Source organism: Aulostomus chinensis, chromosome 13 (assembly GCF_037954235.1).
Source record: "Aulostomus chinensis isolate RoL2024-O1b breed Wild chromosome 13, RoL_Achi_v1.0, whole genome shotgun sequence".
Lineage (NCBI taxonomy): Eukaryota > Metazoa > Chordata > Actinopteri > Syngnathiformes > Aulostomidae > Aulostomus > Aulostomus chinensis.
Genome location: NC_141332.1, coordinates 1,087,286 through 1,112,270, shown reverse-complemented (window position 1 = coordinate 1,112,270; position 24,985 = coordinate 1,087,286). Strand labels below are relative to the sequence as shown.

The following is a 24,985-nucleotide window of genomic DNA, read 5'->3' as shown; positions in this document are numbered from 1 at the left end:
AACATGCGTACGCCAGGATCGGCGCTCACGTTCAGATGTATCAGTTCGAAAAGTTTGTTGATTCTTGCGCTGTTTCATGCCAACTCTGTAGGTGCTGTAGAAGTTGGCGGAAAGCCGATTATTGTGTTAACTGCACTTTGGTCCGTTGGCGACACTGTGTGGTGGTGTTTGGTGACTGACATTATTTGACAACCGCACATAGATCGGGCACAAAAAATAGGACTCAACACAAATACAAACACCTGTTTGCATTACTTAAGCAGCTATAAAAGAGCCTTCACAATTGTGCTTAATGTGCAACTTTCAACAATGGCAGCACTTGCGCTGTTGGAGAACGCGGCAATCGGTACAATAAGATGGCAGCGACATTTCAGGGAGCGGGAGGACTTGCTCCACATTTCTGACGAGTGGCTGATGAGCCAGTTCCGGCTACTGTGGGCTATCCTCCTGCAAATTTTGTGAGGAGCTGTGACCTGCGCTCCAGCGCAGAACCACCAGGAGCCGAGCTGTGCCAGTGCTGACACTGGTGCTGAGCACGCTCGGCTTCTCGGCCACTGGCGGAAGATGACGGACCATTCCGGGGTGAGCTAGTCGACCATCAGCCGGGCCATGCCCTTGGTGGTGGACCTGATCATCCGCATCTCCCGCAGGTACATTAAATTCCCTTATGGTGCAGTTGAACAGGCCAAAATGAAAGCTCAGTTTGCAGCAACAGCCGGGTTCTCTAATGTAATCGGAGCTATTGACTGCACTCATGTTCCCATAAAAGCGCTGTCCCGTGAGGACTACGCTTATGTAAATCGTAAGGGTTTCCACTCTATCAATGTGCAGATAATATGCGATGCACTGATGAATCTGCTCAACATTGTTGCGAGGTGACCTGGTTCAACGCAGGACTTGCACATTCTGTCCAACAGCACTGTTGGGGAGAGGCGGCAGGAAGGTGCGGTGATGGACGGCTGGCTGCTGGGTGAGTAAATGCTTAATTATATTATGTTATTCAAGAAACTTAACTTGCACCAGTCACTTAAACCATTAAGATCCCCATTATTCCCCTAATAATGTCCTCCTGCGACTGCATGACCACCTGTGTGAGGACCCTCCCGCTGGATCCGTGTGGGCCGGATGATACGCCGCTGGGTCCGTGTGGGCTGGAGGACCGTCCACCACTTGTATGCTGCAGAACAGCCAGACTCAGAAACAGTTACTTCCCCCTGGCCATCAGACTGCTAAATGCCAAATACCCCCCCCACACACACACACACACACACACACACACACACACACGCACGGACAATATCAGAATATCTTTCTGGACAACATATTTCTCAGTGCATATTTTTCATATGGACAATACATTTCTGTGCAATATCTATTTATTTATTAATTACCTCCAATTTGTGCAATAACATACACTGTTTATTCTGTTGTTTACACTGTTTATTCTGTTGTCTATATTCTGTTTTATCTATTTATTTTCTATTGCACTCGTTATTATTAGCTCTTGTTTTTTAGTTACATAGTCTGTATTTTAAATTTTAAACTGCCCCACAATTCCATCTCTGTAGTAACCCGGAAGCCAAGCAACGACATTTCGTTGCCAAAATCTCACTGCTGTGTTTTTCTGTGCAATGACAATAAAGAAAGTCGAAGTCTAAGTCTACTGGCTAGTTCGTACTGTCATGACTCGAGCTTGGATATGCACGACTCCCAGACAAGGTGCAAGATGAAGGAAGTTTAATAAAGTACAAATCAAAAACACTCTTATGAGGGAAACTACAACTTTAATACAAGTTCCAACAAGTCAAATTTAAGACCTTTTCAGACCTTTTTGAATGAAATTTTAGACCTATTCGCGACACCATATGATAGCTTTTGGTCATCGATGGAATGGTGGGATGTGCTTCCCAACACACAAAATATTTGTTGTGGTGATGAACCAAGTAGATCAATACAGGATAAAGAAACTCCAATGACGCATGGCAGCACCGACCAATTTCAAAAAAAGACAGATACAGAATTCTCAATTTCATCATTTACTTCGGCATTAAGAAATGAACACTATCACACTCCTTCCTTACAGAGAATGCAATTGGAGTAGTGGAGTGAATTGAAAAGTAAAAACTAAATAAATAAATAAATTTGAAAAAACTTGTTCCCAGTGAGGGCTGGACTCACCAAGGTTGCCCTTTGTCACCGGTTCTCTTCTTAACTTTTATGGACAGAATTTCTAGGTGCAACCGGGTGGTGGAGGGGGTCAAGTTCGGTGGCGGGAGCATGTCGTCTCTGCTGTTTGCAGATGACGTAGTCCTCTTAGCGCCATCGGGCCACGACCTCCAGCTCTTGCTGGGACAGTCTGCAGCCGACTGCGAAGCGGCTGGGATGAGAATCAGCACCTCCAAGTCTGAGGCCATGGTCCTCAGCCGGAAAAGCGTGGTTTGCCCACTCCAGGTCGGGGGGAGGTCTTACCTCAGGTGGAGGAGTTTAAGTATCTCAGGGTCTTGTTCACGAGTGAGGGTCGGATGGAGCGGGAGATTGACAGGCGGATTGGGGCGGCATCCGTAGTGATGCGGGTGCTAAACAAGTCTGCTGTGGTGAAGAGAGAGCTTAGCCAGAAGGCGAGGCTCTCAATTTACCGGTCAGTCTACGTTCCAAACCTCACCTGTGGTCATGAGCTCTGGGTAATGACCGAAAGAATGAGATCGCGAATACAAGCAGTCGAAATGAGTTTCCTCCTCAGGGAGGCTGGGCTCTCCCATAGAGACAGGGTGACAAGCTCAGTCATTCAGGAGGGACTCAGAGTAGAGCTGCTGCTCCTCCATGTATTGGAGTCAGTTGAGGTGGTTTGGGCATCTGGTGACGATGCCTCCTGGACGCCTCCCTCGGGAGGTTTTCCAGGCATGCCCAACCGGGAGGAGGCCCCGAGGCCGACCCAGGACATGCTGGAGGGATTATATCTCTCGGCTGGCCTGGGAACGCATCCTTAAGGATGCCTTTCCCTTAGTCAACACGCCCATATTAAATCAAATTAATCCTTCCTTAGTCACAGGTTATGTGCCACAGGCCTTTATGGTTGCTGTCATCAACCCTTGACTTAAAAAACCTTCTCTTGACCCAGATGTGTTAGCCAACTATCTGCAGATATCCAACCTCCCCTACATCTCCAAGATCCTTGAGAAGGTTGTCCTGGAGCAGCGACATGAACATCTGCACAGCAACAAGCTTTTTGAAGCCTTCCAGTCTGGATTCAGAGAACACCATAGCACTAAAACAGCACTGGTCAGAGTCTCTAATGATTATAGCTTATAGCTTCAGACAGAGGTCTTGTCTCTGTACTTGTCCTTTTGGACCTCAGTGCTGCATTTGACACCATTGACCACAGCATCCTACTTCAGAGACTAGACCCTGAAATTGGGATTAAAGGACCTGCCCTAAAATGGTTTAAGTCCTATTTATCAGAGGCTTCAGTTTGTTAATGTTAATAATGACTATTCAGAGTATAGCAGAGTTACATATGGTGTACCACAGGGTTCAGTTTTAGGACCGATTCTCTTCACTCTTTACATGCTCCCATTAGGTGACATAATATATGTTACGTCCCCTAGGGGCCTCTCGGGCTGCTATAATGTTTTTCCTTAGCAGGACCTAATGTTGGAATCTGGAACACCTGTGGTGCCCAGGAGTTCCTGCCTTTAAATGGGCTGCTTCCCCTTGCTCTCGTGGGCTTGATTTGTCTCCTATTTGGTCCCTTGCGTTCACCCTGTTTTTAATCTCACTCTGCTTGCTCCCTCACTGGTCCCCAGGTTCTTCAGTCTTCAGCTTGGTTATGTTGGTTTAATCTTATACTTCATTACACACTCTTCAACACTCCCACCCACACTCATTACATGCACATCTACACTACTGATCTTACTGATGACTCACTTATATACTGTGTATACTTTAGTTTGCATTATTTTTGATTTGATCTAATTTGGTTTAATTTGGTCCAATTTGGTTAATAAAGTTATTCTTTGCTAAATCTTATCCATGGTGTCGTTCCCCTTTTGTTGTATGACCTTTGAGCTAGGTCATAACATACGGAAGCACTCGATCAACTTCCACTGTTATGCGGACGACACGCAACTTCACTTGTCGATGGAGCCAGATGACACAAGCCAGTTTACGAATCTGCAAGACTGCCTAAAAGACATTAAATCCTGGATGTCTTCTAACTTCTTAATGCTAAATTCAGATAAAACTGAGGTCATCATATTTGGACATAAACACATCAGGGACACACTCTCTAATCGGAGCACTACTCTAGATGGCATCACCCTGACCCCGAGTACAAGTGCAAGGAACCTTTGATTCATTTTTGACCAGGACCTTTCCTTCAGCTCCCACATAAAGCATGCGACTAGGTTCGCCTTCTTTTATCTGCAAAGTATCGCTAAGATTAGGAATATCCTTTCCCAGAGTGATGCTGAGAAACTGGTGCATGCATTTATCGCCTCTAGGCTGGAAGGCTGGCTACTGCAACTCTCTCTTGTCAGGATGTCCTAAATACTCTCTAAAGAGTCTCCAGCTGGTCCAGAACGCTGCAGTGAGAGTTTTGATTGGAGTTAAGAAGACAGAACACATCTCTCCCACTTAAGTTTCACTCCACTGGCTTCCTGTAGGATCTAGAATCAACTTCAAAATCCTTCTGATGACTTATAAGGCTCTCAATGATAAAGCCCCATCCTATTTGAAAGAGCTCATTAGTCCCTACTGTCTGACCAGAGCACTCCGCTCCCAGAATGCAGGTCTTTTAGTGATTCCCAGTATCAATAAAAAAAGACTGGGAGGTAGAGCCTTTAGTTACCGGGCTCCTCTACTGTGGAACCAGCTCTCTCCATGGGTCAGAGAGACAGACACTCTGACTACTTTTAAGTCCAGGCTTAAGACTTTCCTTTATGACAGAGCTTTCAGTTCGGACTGGTTCAGGTAGCTCTGAACCATTGATAGCTATGCTGCTATAGGCTTAGACTGCTGTGGGACACATCAGGTTACATGGAGCCCTCTCCTCTCCTCTCTTCTCCTCTCCTCTCCTCCTCTCCTCCCTGCACATTTTGGAACTGTCATTACCATTACTTGTTGCACTTTGTAGTTTGGCCTTGGTGTCTCGCAGTCTCTCTGTTTCCACAGATACACCAGAGCTCCATCTCTCTCCTCCAACTGCCACCTGCATTGCCCCCCCACCCCCCCTTTTTTATCCCCTACTGTTACACCTGCCCATGCTCCCCTTCTATGAATCAGTCTGCCATCCAGTCCCCCATCAAGCTGGCTTGCTCTCCCTGCCTCCCCTACCAGAAGCTTCCTTCTTCAACTGTTATTAACATTTCCATGTTTCCCACATTTTGTATTCTAAACTGTTTTCTTGTCTGTAACAACATCTACTGCATGTCTTTCCATTCTGGGTGAGGGATCCGTCCTCTGTTGCTCACCCTGAGGTTTCTCAGATTTTTCCCTGTTAAAAGGATTTTCTATGGAGTTTTTCCTCAGTCGATGTGAGGGTCTAAGGGCAGAGGATGTTGTTATGATGCCATGTAAAGCCCTTTGAGACAAACTGTTTCTGAAAACGGGCTATACAAATAAAATTGCCTTGCCTTGCCTTGCCTAAAATGTGAAATTGTTTGGACTTAATTTAAATGTGCAAAACACTGGTGGCAAACAAGAGAAAATGCAACTATTAAAAAGTCTGAAGAGAAAAGATGGCAAGGCATACAAAGAAAAAAAGGAAAGACTACTATATCAATCCTACACAGCAAAATCGTCCGTGTTGGATTAACACTAAGAGTGTTAATTTTAACACTATAAAAGTGTCTATATGTGTCCACTCTTTTTAGTGTTAAATTAACACTTTGGAAAGTGTTAAATTTTAACAATTTTGTAGTGTTATTTCAACACTAAAATGAGTTAAAATTAACACTAGTTAGTGTTTATAAGTACTTAACACTGGTTAGTGTTCATTAGTACTTAACACTAGTTAGTGTTCATTAGTGCTTAACACTAGTTAGTGTTCATTAGTGCTTAATACTGGTGTCAGTGTTTGAAAATTAACACTGGTTCGTGTTTATTTGTACTTTACACTGGTGTTAGCATTAGAAAATTAACACTGGCTAGTTTTTCTCATGACTCTACATTGGTGTTAGCATTAGAAAATTAACACTACAAGACTACACTTGAGTAAATGTACCAACACCATGTATTGAACAATTAACTCTTGAGCGTGTAGAATACTGACCAACCAATACCCCTACATCCCTTACCTACAATTACAAAAAACAAATAAGACAATAACTTGCAAAAATATATATTTTTCATTGCAAGGTCCATGAAAACTACATATTCAACAACAAACAAGTTCAGCATGGAGTCATACAGAATTGCAGTATGGGATAATGTACATATGGTCATCAGTATCATAAGAAAATTGCCTATCATGAGGTCTGTAGTGCACTAGATCATCCACGCAAATCAGTGTAAAGACCCTTGCTTTCTCCTCAAAACTAAATGCATTCAAGTGATCATCAAAATACATTGTAGAGACTTCACATGTTAAAAGATAAGCATTATCATCTCTAACAATTATATTGTCAATCCTCTTGAACAAAGGCATCTCATTTTCAACACCTGAACATACATACATCCCAACCTGATATTCAGTACCATAACTTTTGACCCAGGAAATTGTGCAAACATGACATGACTCATCAAAAAGTGCACTCAGTGCCTCATTGCCTTCTAAACTACTGGCTAAGACTTCAGTAATGGGGCCAAATTCTAATCTTTTAAAATAAAAATTCTCAAAATGAGAAGCCAATTGACGTTGATGTTTCTTTACCAGTGTTTTTGTGATGTTTTTAAAATTTTTGACAGACTTTTTGAAGAAGTTATGTTTCCCCTCAAACCTCATGCACCATATGTGTATGAGTGGACCGATTTTTCTGATACATCTTGGGTAATGTATCATGAGGTGGTGTTTTGGGATCAAATTCCGCTCTGGAAAGAGAGTTTTAAAAAGCTGGTGATGATCAGAAATAAGATGTTTCAAATAGCAGGTCATACCATGGGTTAGAATAGGTGAAAACACTATATTGACAATTTGAATTAACAGCAGTAACAAGTTCCAATGATTATCGTCCCTGCCAACTAAATCTCCAAATATCAATGGGGTGTTACGTATGAGGCACCATGCCTGAATAGCATTGATGCCGAGACTATTACTACTGTCATCAAATTTTAGCCCACTTGGCCTGTTTCTTCTTTGTGTAAAGCCATAATTAAAGCTCTCAATTCTCTCCAATAATGAGATATGGGATATGTAATTTTTAATCAAATACTGAAACACAAGCTTCAACTCATACTGCACGACTCCTTCCAGCAGATCATGCATAATATCTACTGCATAGTTGTCTGACGTATGGAATAGTTGCAGGGAATTGAGCAGACAGGTTCTTTTGACACCAAATGTACAGGGCAAAGCAGGATGTTGCTGAAAGGCAGCACAGTGCTCTGAATGAAGTTCTTTAGATCGGAGAGTTAAACCTGGATGATCTTCACTAAAAACGGATTGCAACTCTGTCTTCTCAGTTAAACAAAATCGACAACAATAATTTGCACTAAATGATTCAACAAAACCAAAAAGGCCATGTAAAGCTAAGTTGTCTCCAGTAACTTGAAAAATGGTACCTTTCAAAGGCATGGCTGAAAAAGGCACCTGCATTCCTTCAGTCTCCAAAACTTTAATATCATCGACAAGTGGCTTTAAAATAGGATCAAATCCATACTTCTTTAAGTCCTCTGAGTGAAAAAGAGCTACAAGATGAATGTTCATCAACACAGAATTAAGTTTTGGGGGCAAATTTCGCAAAATAAAATAAATACAGCCAAGTTTGTGCACTCCTTTTTTGGAACCTAATGGATTAGCTGTTTCAAAATCATCGTAGTATAGCTGAATCTGAAGAGCATGTTCTTGTTGTGAGAATAAATGATGATTGTTGAAATAGGAGCCATCATTGATGTCTCTGTAAAAACCATCTTGGTGTGGTTTTGAATTTTGGAAACTGTGACAAAGTTCACTGTTCCTAAACATAGACGTAAGAGACCCTATGATTGGTACATACATGAATTTATCATTGACAGGCACTTGCGTGTAAGCGCCTGTAGTTTTAAAGCAGACATGTTCAAACTGTTCCACAAAGGGCCGGTGTGGCTGCAGGTGTTCATTCCAATCCAGCATAAGCACACCTGATTCGACTCAATCAATCAGCTGAACTGTCTTCACACAGCTGATTTGATGGATCAGGTGTGATACTGCTTGGTTGGAATGAAAACCTGCAGCCACACCAGCCCTTTGTGGAATAGTTTGGACAACACTGACCTAGAGGATTGTGAAATATAGTTTCCAATTTTTGACTCACCATCGTCAGACTCCTGTTGTGCAGACAAAAGCAGCTCATCCACATGTGCACTTTGAGGTAGATTTTTGCAATCTGCAATGACCCTTGGTTTGAAGAATGTTGGCCATTTTGCAAGGAATTTACCTGAAACTTCTTCACCAAAGAGCATTGTGAAGTCTTGGTCAATCTTTAAGAGAAAACACAACATTGCGAAAAACATTGAGAGCACACTCTCATAAGGCAACCACAAAGCAGTCAAAATTTAATTTGCGTCTTACCAAGCCTGAAGTATCTAGGAATCTTGGGAAAAGGTCCAGGATAGTGGAGGCTGTGGATGGGTCTTTAACCACGTTCTGTCTGTACTGAAATGTTGCCTTCATTTTCCCTTTGACAAGAGCCACGTCAGATGAGTACCTCATCACTGACACAGCTTCCTTACATTCATCCCCTGACAGCTGTCTCAAAGTTGAATGCATGGCACGTTGGGTCTTAGGGCCACCTTGGAAAGTGATCAAAATCAGAAGAGTGAGCACTCTCAATAAAAAGCTCCCAGTAACTAACAGGCACATATCCTAAAAATAAACAGCCACCTTGATAAGTGGACTTGGATTTCTTGATCTGTTGAGCAGAGTTGCGCTGGACAGTTTTTAGCCTCCATGCCAGGTAACCGGAACCACTCTGGTGATCATAGAAATGCTCCTGTTGATGAACACAAAAAGGTTTCTCTTTTACCTATGTATATAATGACTGAAACTGTGCAGACCCATGGTATGTGTTCAATTCAGACGTAACTGCTTGAGGGACTCTGTTAGTTGAACCAACCGCAAAATAGATTTGACTACACTGTGAAAATACTAAATATACTAAATATTTTCATTAAGTAATAACAATGGATGGATGTTAACGTCAATACTTACATAACCTTCCTTTGAATCTGGGTCCTTCAAGTTTGGGAACAAGGTTGTGATGCCAAGTGCATACATAATGCGAGCATTAACTGAAGGAAGCCTCCTGAAGCAACACACATGCATAATTGAACTGTCACCTAATCCAAAAAAGAAAAACAAATAATACTGAAAACTGGGATGATTAACAACTGAAAATTTTAGTAAGAATTCATGTGCACAATAAACTTACCCATGAGACTCTACCATATCCGCCACAAGTATGTTTACCATCTTTCTCCTTGTACCATCAGAGAGGCAGTTTGTTTTTTCATATTCTTTTAATATTTGGTCACCACCTGGTATCCAGAGAATTTTTTTACGCCACCGTCCGCTAAAAATACGCAAGGGTTCTATTTTTGCCGGATGGCGGAGCACGGTGCATCAATTCAGCACGAAACAGATAGAGCAAGACAGGAAGTGGGGCACCAATGCAACACTAAAACATCCGGAAAACCTTTCAGAATAAAAAAAAAGTCCTTGTTGACGCTAGCTTGTTTTTCACGTAACGACATCAACAAAACGCAAAATTCGGCAGATCCGGGCCCGGAGTGGCAGGGCAGAGGCTTTCAGAGGCCAATGTGAACCGTGGACGAGCAGAAGCTCATTATTAAGGTGAAAAATCACTATCTATAATCCCACACGTCCTTTGTATGAGGACCATGTTAAAAAAGAAAACCATATAAGTAATGGCGAGTTATTACCAATTAGCTCCTTTAAATACTGATATTTATACTTGTCCTGCAATTACCGCGAGAACTCAATGATCTCGCGGCTTTTTCTGTCCGCCTCTGCTCCGGCAGGCGTTCAAGAGACGCAGCTGGTGGGGATTGGCGGACGGCGGCGCACCGGATACGCGCCCAGTGGAAATCCAGGGTTACGGTGCGATCTCAGGAGATAATAAAGATCCTTGTTCATGCATACAATTTGCCCAATTTTTAAGCAGTCTGCTGGCGCATTTTAACTTGACTCACCAGAAGTAATGGAGGAGATCGTTGAGACTGGCGAATGTCAGGGATCCTCAGATCAGGGAGAGCTATCACTGGAATCGCTATGGGGGGGGGGGGGGTGGGTGGGTGGAATCAATGGAGAAAAAACACTTAATGGTCAATATTGATTTCCTGGCTGCCGGTCATGCAGCGGTTTGTGAATGAAAAACACTTTCATATTGCTAACAGGGTTCCGCAAAAATGATTGCACACTTTCATGAAGCACCTCCGCAAATCTTGTTGCGGCAGCAAACACATGCTGTGCTTCGCTGTGTGCGCGCATCGCGCATACACGCGCCTGCACTCGCAGTGTTTTCATGGTGGATTAAAAAAAAAAAAGACCTATAAAAAAAAACATTTGCCGCCACGCTTCCTCAGTCAAAACAGTCTAAATATTACAAATATACTAAACAAAAGTTATCTGAAAGCTACAACCTTCTCTATAATTAAACACCTCACTTTTGGTGTGACTGAAACGTGTTAAATTTAACATACTCGTCTCCTCTTTTCCACGCCGTAGACTCGGTACGGCTGTGTTTTCAGGCTTCCAATGTTTTCCCACAGATATTATAAACGTAAGCCGTTGCATGTAAGATTAAAGAAAAACGATTTTCGGTAGAATGGCGTTATGTATTAGCTATGCTATGTTAGCTAACTTCATGGAAAAATCTGCCAGCTCGGCAAAAAATGCTTGAAAATACGACGTAACTCTTGTTTTAATTCGTATACAATTCATTCAACCATTATTAATATTACGTGTACCAATAGCAATCTTAAATCTTAAAACTTAACCGAATAAAACTTATCGTGTAGGAGAGGATAAAATGGCGGACTTCTGCTGGTCTGAAGTTCGTATCGACCGGAAGTAAGGCGTGGTCATGGTAACACTCAAGAGTGTGGAAATTTTTCAACACTCCAAATTGACACTGACACTTTCAGGAAATTACACTGGCAATTGTTAGTTTTAATCAAATAAGTGTTAAAATAACACTAAACCCGCCAATTTTCAAGTAACACTGGGAAATTAACACTGTCGGTTTTGCTGTGTACCTGTTGTGTAGAGATTTAATACAGGTTTATTGTTGCTCTGGATGTTATTGATCAACACATCACTCATGTCTGTTACTGACATTCACTGACAAGTCTTAATCAACTACCATCTTGTTTTGACTCATCTGTCTTATTTATTGTTTCATCAGGAAGAGGGAAAGCTGGAAATCAGTGGATGGGCATACATTAGCTCTTAATAAGAGAGGAAGTGGTGCAGCTAGCAATATTTTACTGGTGCAAAGATATAAAACAATTGTAAAAAGTCAGATTATCAAAAACTGGTGGGCCAGATACCATAGCTGGGGTCCACTTATGGCCCAGGGGGCCCACAAATTGCCCACCACTGATTTACAACCTTGAAACTGACACTAGGGGAAAATATCTTTTTGTCAATGTTTCAGTGCTTTGACTGCCACATAAATTCATACAGAAAGATAATGACTGACTGCAACAAACTTACACAGGATCCATTCTTTCTGTCTGTATTACTTCTGTACTTATGGACAGAGACCTCAGATGTTGCACCTTGAATTTGCTGGTGTGACTCCCCTAGTTTCAGGGTGACACCCAGTGCTAATATAGCTAATAGCACTACTGTTAAAATGTATTTAAAATATTTTATCATTTCTCTTTCAGCCCTTGGTATTTATCCAGCTTCTCAACTCAACTTTATTTATAGAGCACTTTAAATACAACCACGGCTGACACAAAGTGCTGTACATAATAACATAAAAACATAAGAACATCAATAAATAATAAATAAAAAAAACAATAAAAGCAATAAAACAAATGGGGTAAAAAGTAAAGGAATAAAAGTGGGTTTTAAGACGGGTTTAAAAATCGACAGTGAGGGAGCTTTTCAAATGTGGAGAGGTAAGTCATTCCACAAAGTGGGAGCAGCAACAAAAAAAGCTCTGTCTCCTCTGAACTTCTGCATAGACCTTGGTACCTCCAGGAGCAGCTGGTCAGCTGACCTGAGGCACTGGGCAGGAGCATAGGGGTGAAGCAGCTCAGAGAGGTAAGGATTTACGGATTTTAAAACAAATAAAAGAATATTAAAATGAACTCTAAAATGCACGGGCAGCCAGTGGAGGGAGGCCAGAGGCGGAATGATGTGCTCCCTGTGCAGCCACATTCTGGACCAACTGGAGACGTGCAAGGGAAGACTGACTGACTCCATAATAAAGTGCATTACAGTAATCCATCCAAAATGTGATTAAGGCATGGATTACTGTCTCAAAGTGCTCTCTTGCAAGAAGTGGCTTCACCTTTGCCAGCTGCCCAAGGTGGAAAAAGCTGGACTTAACAACTGCACTTATCTGTTGGGCTAGTTTAAAATTACTGTCCATCTTAAAACCCAGGTTAGAAATTGTTGGCTTCACATACAATGCAAGGGGGCTCAAATCAATGGGAGAGGGATCACAAGAGCCATTGGGACCAAACACCATCACTTCTGTTTTCTTCATTGAAGTTTAAAAGTTTATAGCTATCCAGGCTTTAATGTCGTCAAGGCATGCTAGAAGCGGTTTCAAATAAAAAGCATCTTTCTTTTTCAGTGGCACAAATATTTGGCTGTCATCAGCATAACAATGGAAAGAGATACTGTGCTTTCCAAGAATGGAACCCAGAGGAAGTAGATACAGAGAGAACAGCAAGGGTCCTTGGATTGAGCCCTGTGGAACTCCATAGACTCAGAACCAGCAAACTTACACATATATTCTCGTGTTCTTTCTCCTTGATGTTGCTATTACTTGGGATACATCTACGACCCATAATGTCTTCAATTATAATCTAAATGATGTCTCATTGGCATGCAGTCAGTGCAGATGTTCCTGTACACTATTCCAGCTTGTAACAGACTGTTGTCACCATAGTTAAATATGCAGTCTAGCTGACATTGAGCCTGGCTCGTTGGTGTTGTGGTCTATGAGCATGCTTAGTATCCTATAGGCCTAGGTTTGAGACCAGGGTGGGGTGACTTCCCCCTACCTCTGTAACATATAGTGTCAGAAGTGGAATGATTGGCTGTGAGCTCATTGGAGGTGTGCCCCGTGTGTGAGCTGTATAAAGGACCCATGGGATAGGATAACCTTTGTGTGAGAAAGCCCAAACAAAGGTTAAGCACTAGTGTGAGGAACACTCTAGGAATTAGAGAAGGACAAGTATGTGTGAGTTGTGCGTATATGCACGCCATGCATATACACACCTCACACATCCTCGTCCTTCCGGATGGGATGGGTAGCATGACGGACTGTCATCACCATGGTTAAAAATGTTCCCTGGTTGCCATGCAGAAGTGGTCTTGCATTTGCTCTATTGCACCAATCATTAAGAAAATAGAGCTGAGTGAGAAGGCAAAACTCTTGCTATATCGGTCAGACACCATTCTTTCCCTCAACTATGGTCAGGACAGAAAGAACAAGACTGTTAATACAACCTTCTGGGCTTCCTCAGTAGGGTGGATGACATCTTCCTGAGGGATAAAGGGAGGTCAGTCATCCGCCATCATTGCTGACTTTGCTTTGAAATGCAGCCAGTTATTCAGGCATCTGGACAGGGTACTACCTGAAAATCTTCCTTGGGAGGTGTTCCTTCCTTGGGAGGAAAGGGGCGGGCAGACCGAGGACTAGATGGAGGAACTACATCTCCATGATGGCTGAATGCCTCAAGCTGGTAAGTATGACTAGGGAATGGGAGGTTTGATGTTCTTTGCAGGAATGGCTAACCCCATACCCCGATTTTGGATAAGTAATGGATATATATGTATATATAGCCTTTCAGGGATTTTACAGACCGGCAAAATTTTTGACAGCTATTTTCGAAGTGTGAGCTACTGTTTGTGGGTAAATTGCTGTTATTGAGTGGGTTCTTGAACAGACTGATGGAAACCAATTGAGTCTAGAAGCGATATATATTTTATAAGAAACAAACTTGACCACAAAGTGTACGGTCCTCAATGGGAGCTCTGACAAATGCAAACAAACATTTTAGAAATGAGGGAAACTGGCAACACTGACAGTCAGATTCTGAACTGATGACAAATTGCACAATAAACCTTACATATTGGATTTCATCACATATCCAAAAGTGTTTGGCAGCTACATTTGTAGTTAGTTGCAGTGAACTGCGCCATAAACACTGTTGGATTTGAAATGTTATGGAAAATATCTAGTCCCCAGTCAAAGTCTGCCTGTGCTTTCTGGCTGTTATTACCACCAGAACAGAGAAAAGCACCAATACTCATCATAATGTTATTTAAGAAGAGATCTTAAATGCTGTTCAGTAATTTTGCATAAATTTGTGGGCATCACCAAGTACCATTGTAGTTTCCATGTAAGGCAAGGCAGGTAAATGCAAATTATTTAACTTGCACATTCAGCAACAAGGTAACTCATAGTGGTTTACATTGAGTGCAAAAGAAGAACATTAAATATTACTGAAACATACTGCGACGGTTTTTGGGGACTGGGTTACTCTGGGATGCCAGCCGGGGATAAAGCCTGACAATAAATATTATTTGATTTTTTTTCTAGTTGTCTGTCTGGTTGTAGTCCCCTCCACACATGCACACAAAGGAACATCAAGGATAAACCTTGATGACCACAAAATATATATTTTACCAGGAATGAAGCAGCAGACAATAAAAGTTTCCCTTCACCAACCCACAAGTACCACCCACAATGCACACCTCCACCCCAGCCCCAGAACAGAAAAATTCAAACAACAACTCAGATTCGTTTTCAACACAAATATATTTCTCCCTTTTTTTTCAGTTCAGCGCAGTCAGTGCAGTTAGCAGTTTTTGAAATTAATCAAGAAAAAAAAAACAGTTCCAGGCCCCAAAAAAGGATTCTAAACAAATCTAATGTGTTCTAATAGTTCAAAAAGAAAGAGAATCCAATCCAATCAAAAAAGGAGGTAATCCAGAGGAAAGAAAAAAAATCCAGTTCAATCAAGAGGGAGGGAAAAAAAAAATCAATCTAGTCCAACAAAAAAAAATACACACGCTCTGATTCCCCAAAACTGGCAGTGACGCGTCAGTCTCGTCTGTCAGTTGTTTGGTAGCTTTGTTAGGTTAGTTGTTAGCTTTAGGCTTTTAGCTCATAGCTTGTAGCTTTAGTCCTACCGGAGGAGCGATGAGCGGGGGTGACAGAAGACAGGCCGCCAACGGCGGGTATCCAGTCAGCGGCGGTGCTTGGCGTCAAACCCACACTAATGGAGTCGGCCGGTCTCAACTTCCGCAATCCGTCGAGTGACGCACTACCTCCACTTTTCGGCACTGGCCGCAGGATGCAGCGCTAACACGACCAGCCAGTTGCACATTCCTCCCAACAGCTGATTGGGGCCGCCATGATTTTAACTTAGCCCCATTCATGGGAACGTCCCTGGATTGGTCAGTGGCTGCCAGCAAATCAGGAGGCTTTTTACATCGCCAGCCAATCCGGGGTGACATTAAAATACATCATAAAAAGAAATGAGATGGAAATAAAAAGGCTAGAATATGGGAAAAGGACAGGCGGCACGGTGGTGTAGGCACTGTCGCCTCACAGCAAGAAGGTTCCGGGTTTGAGTCCCGGCTTGGGCACGGGATCTTTCTGTGTGGAGTTTGCATGTTCTCCCTGTGCCGGCGTGGGTTCTCTCCAGGTATTCCAGCTTCTTCCCACCATCCAAAGACATGTAATTGTCCCTGGATGGATGGATGGATGGATGGGAAATGGAATATAACTAAAAAGGGAGATAAGACAGCTAAGATGAGCAAAATAGTAAAAAAATTACATAGCAAAATGGTGTTACAGTGCTGTGTAGAAATAAAACCTTCATAAAAAGTAGGTGCAAACAGGCCTTGAGGGTTTTTGCAGAGTTTGCAGAGTTGCTGGGAGTTTGTTGCAGATATTTGGTGAGTAGAAACTAAAGGCTGCCTCACCATGTTCACTTCTGACTCTGGGTACCAACAGAAGACCTGTCCGAGATGATCCTGAGAGGTCTTGATGGTTAATAGTTTAGTAAAAGTTTACCATGTATACACTCTGGAAAATGGGTTGTCAGGATGAAATAAGGATGATGTTGGGTTAATGTTTTGCTATCCAAACATCTCCGAATGAACTGAATAACGTCAGATTGGAGGTTGCTCAGCTCATTTAATGAAGTACAGACCCACATCACAGTATGAAGTATCATCTGTAAATGGCTCTCATCCCTACAAACAGTAAAGCAGCTCTTAGCAAATACATGCATGCTGAATGTGATCAGATTATAACTAATTTAGTCTTTTTGCTCTATTAAACTCTCCCATTAGGTGCAATACAATATCATTATGAAAGATGCACTATTATGGTAACATAGTCATTTTGAATGAAGAAGTTGGCGGAAAGCTGATTCTTGCGTTAACTGCATTTTGGTCCGTTGGCGATACCCTGTGGCCGTGCTTGGTAACTGACATTATTTGATAACCGCACATACATCGGGCACAAAAAAGCCTTCCAGCGGGAGATGGCGGACCGTTCCGGGGTGAGTCAGTCGACCCTCAACCGGGCCATGCCCTTGGTGGTGGACCTGATCATTGAACAGGTCAATATTAAAGCGCAACGCGCAATAGCCGGATTTTCTAATGTCTAATTCTGTAATGACTGCACTCAAGTTGCCATAAAATGTTGCCGTCCATTGAGGAACACGCTTATGTTCATCGTAAGGGTTTCCACTCTATCATTGTGCAGATCATCGATGCGCAGAGGCTGGAGGGATGGACGCGAATCCCGGCCCAGCAGCCATCCTCACACGCCAGAATTTCATTCCCACAATGTGAATAGGTGGGAAATTACTACACGATTCATGAAGCCAGATTAATTTATTTTGTCCACTAAACATTCCAGAACATTTATCAGGCGGTAGAGCCGCTCGTTAACCCCCTTTATTCCCCTAATAATGTCCTCCTCCGCCTGTGTGAGGATGGGCTGGCCCGAATGCCGCTGGTCCTGGCGGATGACTCTGAGCCGGTGGACGGGCTGGCGCGGGAGCTGGCAGGTGTGCTGCATGTCGGCGGCATGGCTGACGGATCAATTTCTATTAAACATATTGGTTTATTTAAATGGCTGATTCTGTGTATTTGTCGACTTTACATCTGTGGCAAAGCATGTGGAAATGTTGCGTAAGAAATGGAGTTGCCACTGACCCTCCAGGCTCTTGGAGTCAGCGTGGGTGGTGGGGACAATCCCCCCACAGAGGTGCTGCCCGTGACTGCTGCCACCCGCTGCTCAAATTCCGTCAGGTGCCCCTTTCCCTGACCCCCACCTGTCTGGCCGGCATTCTTTCGGAGGGCAGCTGTACGCTGTTTGACCTCCACCTTGAGGTCCTGTTACTGCCATTTTCCATTTTGTCATTTAAATCTAGATGGAAGCCAATTGATGATTGTAGTTATTGCATTTAGTGATTGCACAGTGTTGAATTTAGTGCTACGTTTAGCTTGCATTGTTTAGGAAGTTAGAATTGCAGACATGCATTAGAAATAGAGAGGAAATCTTTCAGAGCGGCAGCAGTGGTGCAAGCTGATGACGTAGTTATGCTCGTGCAGGTTTAGTGAGGAAAACTGTGCTTTGTATCACTTTGATCGTTCAGTAAAGGAGGAGCCAACACTTTTCTCCTGTTGTCATAAAACTTCAGACACGTAGTGACTCATTCTTTCCATCATTAGAAGAGGTTACTATGTATGAACATGATGATCAACAACACTGGTGATGAGAAGGGAACTTTAGCCAACAGGTCCGACCACTTTTCTCAGCGGGGGTGCGTTGCTCCGATCCCACCTCGTTCACCCTCTCACTTCTTATCCCACTCACAACGTTTATTGTTGATACTGACACCACTGGACAGGCAGCCAAACAAACTCTGCTGTCTCTCCTCCACCTTTCCGACCAGCACCTCCAGCTCCACGCCGTGAACCTCTTTTTCTTTGACTTTATTTTGCGAGCGCCGACAGCGGAGACCCTATTTAAATGAATTTGCATATTTATAGGTGGGCGTGACGGGGTCGCGCAGTCACTCTGACATCTGCGCTCAATTCCACGCTGATTGGGATGTATCAAGGAAATGTGCGTGGATTTCGGCGCTCGCACAAATTGATAAATCCAGATATTTTTGTACTTACGCAACTTTTGCGATTATTGCGACCGCAGTTTAGTATGAGATCCAAGCAAGTATTGATACATGAGGCCCTTGGAGTCTTCAGGTGTTCCATTGTGCCTGGCTGTATTGCCCTAGTTTCTAATCAAATAAGCCAGTGATCATATTCCCACATAGTCCTGAGTTATTTTTTTTCTTTTTCACAGAAAACGAATAGTTGAATATTGGTTTATCATTCTAATGAATAAATAAGACATCTCAGCAGTTTCAAGGTTGCAGACAATTCCGAGAATGAAGTTGAGCGCCAAGGCACAAACAGGAAGTAGGCTATAGCTGCAAAATTGCTCAGGGGGTAGAGATGTCTGAATTGTACCTGCTTGCAGGTTACACTTATATGTGCTTTTGCTATCACTTCGCAGCTATATTTGTCATGCAGAAATAGACTGACGCAGGTGCTCAACCAGGGTAATAATTGCATCCACGAGGCAGTACATTCCAATCTGTTGTTAAAAACATTTCTTCCAACTTGTTTTACAGCTGGTATAAATGAATGCAATTAACTACTGTACAGACCACTGTGTGATGTTGGTTTTCATGTTGTGAGCACATACTAGGCATGCTACTCACATCCCAGTTCCACATAAAGCACAGATAAGGTCTCACATGTTATTTCTACATGATTCATCTAAAGACCTATGCAGTTGAGAAGGGGGAAAGGAAACAAGAATCCCTCATGAAAACAATTTCAAACTCACCACATCACTTCCTTGGGACACCTGTAATGCACATGCAATGTTTAGATTGAAATGATGCTTTTGTTGTGATCAAGGGGACTACTCCTTATGCTTTATTAGCTATCGACAGAGGGTTAAAGTTCATCTCAAAAGAAAAGGAAACCCAATTGGCATATTTTTAACTGAAATATGTGAAAATAAGATGGATTAAGGATAAAGGGTCTATAAGAAATATATATCAGTATTTCTGGTTAGCCCAGGCTCCCTTGCAATGCCAAACTGAGTGATGTCCTATTTTTGTAATTCCTGTGAATATGCAAAATTCACTGGTCACACCACTTCCTCTTTAGATATGTGGTCATCTCCCTGCAGTTCTTGAAAACAACATTCCAGTCCTGAAACCTCTGCAGATGACGATGATGTCTATGATGGATCATAGGACACAAAAAAACAGTCCTGGCTGATGGTCATAAAGACCCCTCCACTCATCCAGGGTCAACCAGATGAACGAACACATTAAAATGTAAATCATTTTCAGTCTAGTCCTGCTCTAAAGAAATCAGAAGAGCCAAATCGGCAGTGCCAAAAAAAGCCTCATCCACTGAAAAGATGTAAACTCTTAAGCTTTGCGATCTTATAAAGATTTTTGTCTTTTCTTTGAGAAAAGTACATCTGCTTTAGATGTTGCAGATCTACTCAGCATATGGCAAAAGACTGCAAGGTGACAATCAAGTGCTGTGAGTGCAACAGTGACAAACACATTGCTGACTTTCATCCAAGACCACCTCCTGCAATAAGACTGTAGCAGCTGACAACGATGGGAGCGGGGAGAAAAGTGACTCCCCATCATCTTCAGTTACGGCAAAGTGCACCGAGATTTGTGAAGATACAGGCAACCCACGCTCAGCTCCAAAAATCTGTTTGATAAAAGCTTATACTGCAGGCAAAGAAGAGAAGGCTATCAAGATGTATTCCATGTTGAATGAACAAAGCAAAAAATCTCTTGCAAAAACAGAGTTCTTTAACCTCTTTGGTGTCAACATTTTACCAGCTCCAAACATCCGAAAAAAACCATTCTGGAAAAACAGAGACCTCAGGTAGAAGAGCCTGTGATTTCATCATTGAGTCCATTGATGGTAAACTAAAAATAACATTACCCACCTTAATTGAGTGCAACAAGGTGCCCGACAACAGGACTGAGATTCCTTCTTCAGAGATTGCTAAACAGCACCCTCATCTGCAATCAGTTGCCAAAAAGATTCATCCTGTTGATCAGGATGCCCCAATCTTTCTGCTCTTAGGAGGAGATATCCTGCGGGCGCATAAAGTCAAAGAGCAGATTGATGGACCCCATAATGCCCCTATGCTCAGCGACTCGACTTAGGATGGGTTATTGTTGGGGAAGTGTGCATGGGACCCTCGGCGCCGTGACAGGGGTGGCACCCGCCAGGACCCTCGGCGGAGCAGGAGTTGAGCCAGCCAGGACCCTCGGCGCCAGAACAGGGGTGACGCCCGCCAGGACCCGTGGCGGTGGAGAAGGCGTAGCAGCTGCTGCGATGGGGATGGAGCCCGACCGAACCCTCGGCGCTGTGACAGGAGTGGCACCCGCCAGGACCCTCGGCGGAGCAGGAGTTGAGCCAGCCAGGATCCTCAGTGCCGGAACAGGGGTGACGCCCACCAGGCCCGTGGTGGCGGAGAAGGTGCAGCAGCCGCTGGGATAGGGGGGACGCTTGCCGGGACCCCGACGCCAAGACAGGAGTGGCGTCCGCCGGGACCCCCGACGCCAGTACAGGAGTGGCGTCCATAGGTGGCAGCTGTGTAGCTTCTCCTTTGCCCTTCGGCTTGGAGCTCCTTGGTCTCCCGGATGGGAGCCTAGCTGACCCGAGGGCTCGCTGCGCCCAGCGAGGGCCCCCCCAGGCCTGCCGGGTGCCCAAGAGGTCCTCCAAATACTGTGACTCTCTCTCCTCAGTCAACCATGCCATGTAGGCAAAGTACTGGAATAGGATCATCTTCTTTGGGAGGGGGGGTAATCTGCTGGGTCTTCGTTGGTTGGGGCTTTCTGTTACGTGTAGGAGTGGAGGGAAGTGGACCCAATTGCGGACAGAGTGTGGGATGGTGCACAAAAGAGGTTTATTGGGAAACAGAGGCTTGAGACGGGGACACTGAAGGCTTGTGACGGGAGACGGGGACACTGGAGGCTTGTGACGGCAGATTGACGGCTTGAGACGGGAGACTGATGGCTTGAGACGGGAGACTGAAGACTGGAGACTGGTGACAAACAGTTATTGAGAAAAACACTCCACGATGGCACATTGGTGCAAAATCCAAAACAATGGCCCAACAGCAAACAGGGGAAAACACAGAGGTTAAATACACAAGGGGAAACGAGACACAGGTGGTGCAATCACCAAGGTGAGACACATAAGGTAATCACAGGAGGGAGGACAGGAAGACAGGACATGACTACAAAATAAAACAGGAAACACGAGACAGGGATCATGACAGAAAGAGTGCCACAACAATCCAAAATGACAAGCGCGAGCCAGAACTATCCAAAAGACGAGTGCCAAAACAGCAGTGAATATCCAGAGAATGGTGGCCGATAGCGGGTCAAACAAATAACCATGGCCTCACCCTGCAATGCAACAGCAAAGCCTCAGACTGGAGGGTGAGAGCCTCACAGGCCACGGCTCAATTGCATGGCAGCCGAACAGACAGGTAACCAGACTCAGAGGGCTTCCAGTGGAGCAATCCGTCTCCCATGGGCCCAGCAGTCGGCTGCTCTGTATTGAGTGGAGATTGCATCATCAATACGGCCATTACGCACACATGCAAGAAGGAGAAATAGCAGAGGGCATTACCTGTATGGAGAATATTGTGGACCTCAACGGTGACCACGCCAAACAAAAGGGCTCTCCCACGTCAGGCCATAGCCACCAGAGGAGATGGGAGCAGAAATGGAAGAGTCAGGTATGCCCACACATCTGTATATAATAGTGCACACGGCACCGCCCAGTGATCAGGGTGCCTGGTGAGTTGGAACAGTGTCATATAGTGGCAGGGAGGGAGACAACCTCCGGCTACAAGAAGGTGTGCCCAAACTTTTGACTGGTCGTGTACATATCACATTAGAGGCTGACAGACACAAAAACTAGAAAATGGATAGAATCAGAAGCCTGCTGAATTAGAAATACTTTCAATATCACGTCTTTCATCATAACAGCACAACACTGTAGAAATAAGCACGTTTATTCTGCTTCTCACAGGGCTGTCACATACAGAATATACAATTTTATGGCTGTCTAATAGATATTGAAGTACTGAGGTAAGGAAACATCCAACATTTTCGATGGAAAAAAATATTATTTTTGGATGTATCTTAATGTATACTGGTACTCAGTAACTTAAAGATACAATGAACAAAACTTTGCACATAGGTCCTGTCCTATTCCAAACTTTTTCAACCATTGTTGTGGGTCCATAGTCCTGCTGGTGGCACTCTAGCCATCCATCCATCCATTTTCTTCCACTTATCCTGTTAAGGGTCACGGGGGGCTGGAGTCTATCCCAGCAGCTTTCGGGCGTGAGGCAGGGTACACCCTGGATGGGTCGCCAGTCCATCGCAGGGCCAACACATATAGACAGACAACCTTTCACACTCACAGCCACGCCCACAGTCAATTTAGAGTATCCAATTACCCTAGTCCCCAATTGCATGTCTTTGGACTGTGGGAGGAAGCCGGAGGACCCAGAGAGAACCCGGATCCTTCTTGCTGTGAGGCAATGATAAGTGGTATAGAAAAAGGATGGACGGATGGATGTTACTAGGAAGGAACAAGAGTGAAGGCACATAAGAGAGGTGGCAGGAATAATGTAGAAAAATCCATCGTCGTCTTCTGCTTATTCCTTACTAGTAAGGGTCACGGGGGGGCTGGAGCCTATCACAGCATCTACGGGCGAGAGGCGGGGTACACCCTGGACAGGTCGCCAGTCCATCGCAGGGCCAACATACAACGACGAACAACCATTCACACTCACATTAATACCTACGGTCAATTTAGAGAATCCAATCAGCCTAGTCCCCAAATTGCATGTCTTTGGACGGTGGGAGGAAGCTGGAGTACCCGGAGAGAACCCACGCAGGCACGGAGAGAACATGCAAACTACACACAGAAAGATCCCGCGCCAGAGCCTGGACTTGAATCCGGAACCTTCTTGCTGTGCGGCAATGATAAGTGGTATAGAAAAAGGATGGACGGATGGATGTTACGAGGAAGGAACAAGAGTGAAGGCACATAAGAAAAGAAAGGTAGCAGGAATAATGTAGAAAAATCCATTGTCGTCTTCCGCTTATTCCTTACTAGTAAGGGTCGCGGGGGGCTGGAGCCTATCACAGCATCTACGGGCGAGAGGCGGGGTTCACCCTGGACAGGTCGCCAGTCCATCGCAGGGCCAACATACAGAGACGAACAACCATTCACACTCACATTAATTCCTGCGGTCAATTTAGAGAATCCAATCAGCCTCGTCCCCAAATTGCATGTCTTTGGACAGTGGAAGGAGCCGGAGTACCCAGAGAGAACCCACGCAGGCACGGGGAGAACATGCAAACTCCACACAGAAAGATCCTGCGCCCGAGCCGGGACTTGAACCCGGAACCTTCTTGCTGTGAGGCAGTGATAAGTGGTATAGAAAAAGGACGGATGGATGGATGTTACTAGGAAGGAACAAAAGTGAAGGCACATAAGAAAAGAAAGGTGGCAGGAATAATGTAGAAAAATATGAAACTATAAAAAAAAATAAGTGAAGGAAAAATTAAAGAACAGAAAAAGAAGTGAGGGATGAAAAGGAGGAGTGATGTGCAGGTACAAAAAGTCTGCAGAGGAAGAGGAAGATAGTGAAGGCAGGAAGGTAATGAGGGGGACAGCAGAGGGGAAAACGACTACAACACTCATTAAAGAAGAGAAGGGCTCCATTAACCAGCAAACTGTGTGTGTGAGCGTGAATGTTCATCTGATGTGTGTGTATTTGTGCACTCCACTGGCTGCAGGGCTGTTGTGTGTACCTCATGAGTATAATGATAGCACATAAAGTAACTTCATGACTTTACACACACACACACACACAGACCAGACTGCAGTGGCTCCTACTTTCTAATTACATATTGTTACAGCAAATAATAGAAAGCATGTCTCTGCAAGCTGATCAGAAATGAAAGAAGCTAAATGGTACAGTATGACAACTAGAGTCAGCTTGAGACACACACACATGCACACCCACTAACAGCAACTTTTATAATGACCAAAAATTAATGAACTGAATTGTAACAGTAATATGGATATGGTTTTGCATCCTGAGGAGAATCCATAAAGCAGATCTTTTATTATGGTTTTATGAAGAACTGAAGCATTGCAGAAAACTTAATAACACTGTTTGGCTGACTGACTGACTTCGTGCCTGACATCTTAGCTGAGCTACTTGTATGCAATCTGAAAATCTTTTCATTTCCCATAAAACAAGAGACCAATTTAGGCGAAAATGCAGCTGTGACCCAACTTTAATTTCTGTATTGCCGATAGATGAAAACTTAAAACAGCCAAAGCCTTTCATTTTCTTCTCAGAAATTATTTGATTGCTCACACAGGATCAAATGCGGTAGATTAGACCCCTCTACGGGCAGCTATGAGGCACCCAGTAATTATTGGTTGGCATCATAGCTGGATTTG

At 43.8% G+C, this 24,985-nt stretch overlaps 1 protein-coding gene across 1 annotated transcript; it reads right to left on the bottom strand.

Moving 5' to 3' along the window:
- Positions 1–6,400: 6,400 nt before the first annotated feature.
- On the bottom strand, positions 6,401–21,241 carry LOC147250453 (uncharacterized). The gene is made up of 6 exons (XM_086222961.1): positions 20,746–21,241; positions 9,564–9,669; positions 9,344–9,437; positions 9,017–9,125; positions 8,777–8,925; positions 6,401–6,829 (listed from the first exon to the last, which is right to left on the bottom strand). Exons 1-6 carry the CDS (start codon positions 21,239–21,241, stop codon positions 6,401–6,403), a joined length of 1,383 nt encoding a protein of 460 aa, XP_086079087.1.
- Positions 21,242–24,985: the final 3,744 nt, after the last annotated feature.

What these genes read in the sequence shown, in the direction of transcription:
- LOC147250453 (XM_086222961.1), bottom strand. Translation starts at nt 21,241, where the DNA reads ATGGCATGGTTGACTGAGGAGAGAGAGTCACAGTATTTGGAGGACCTC. An exon ending in GATATGGTAGAGTCTCATGG is followed by an intron (nt 9,438 to 9,563) that starts GTAAGTTTATTG and finishes GTGTTGCTTCAG; the next exon opens with GAGGCTTCCTTCAGTTAATG. An exon ending in ATCCAAGTCCACTTATCAAG is followed by an intron (nt 8,926 to 9,016) that starts GTGGCTGTTTAT and finishes TCACTTTCCAAG; the next exon opens with GTGGCCCTAAGACCCAACGT.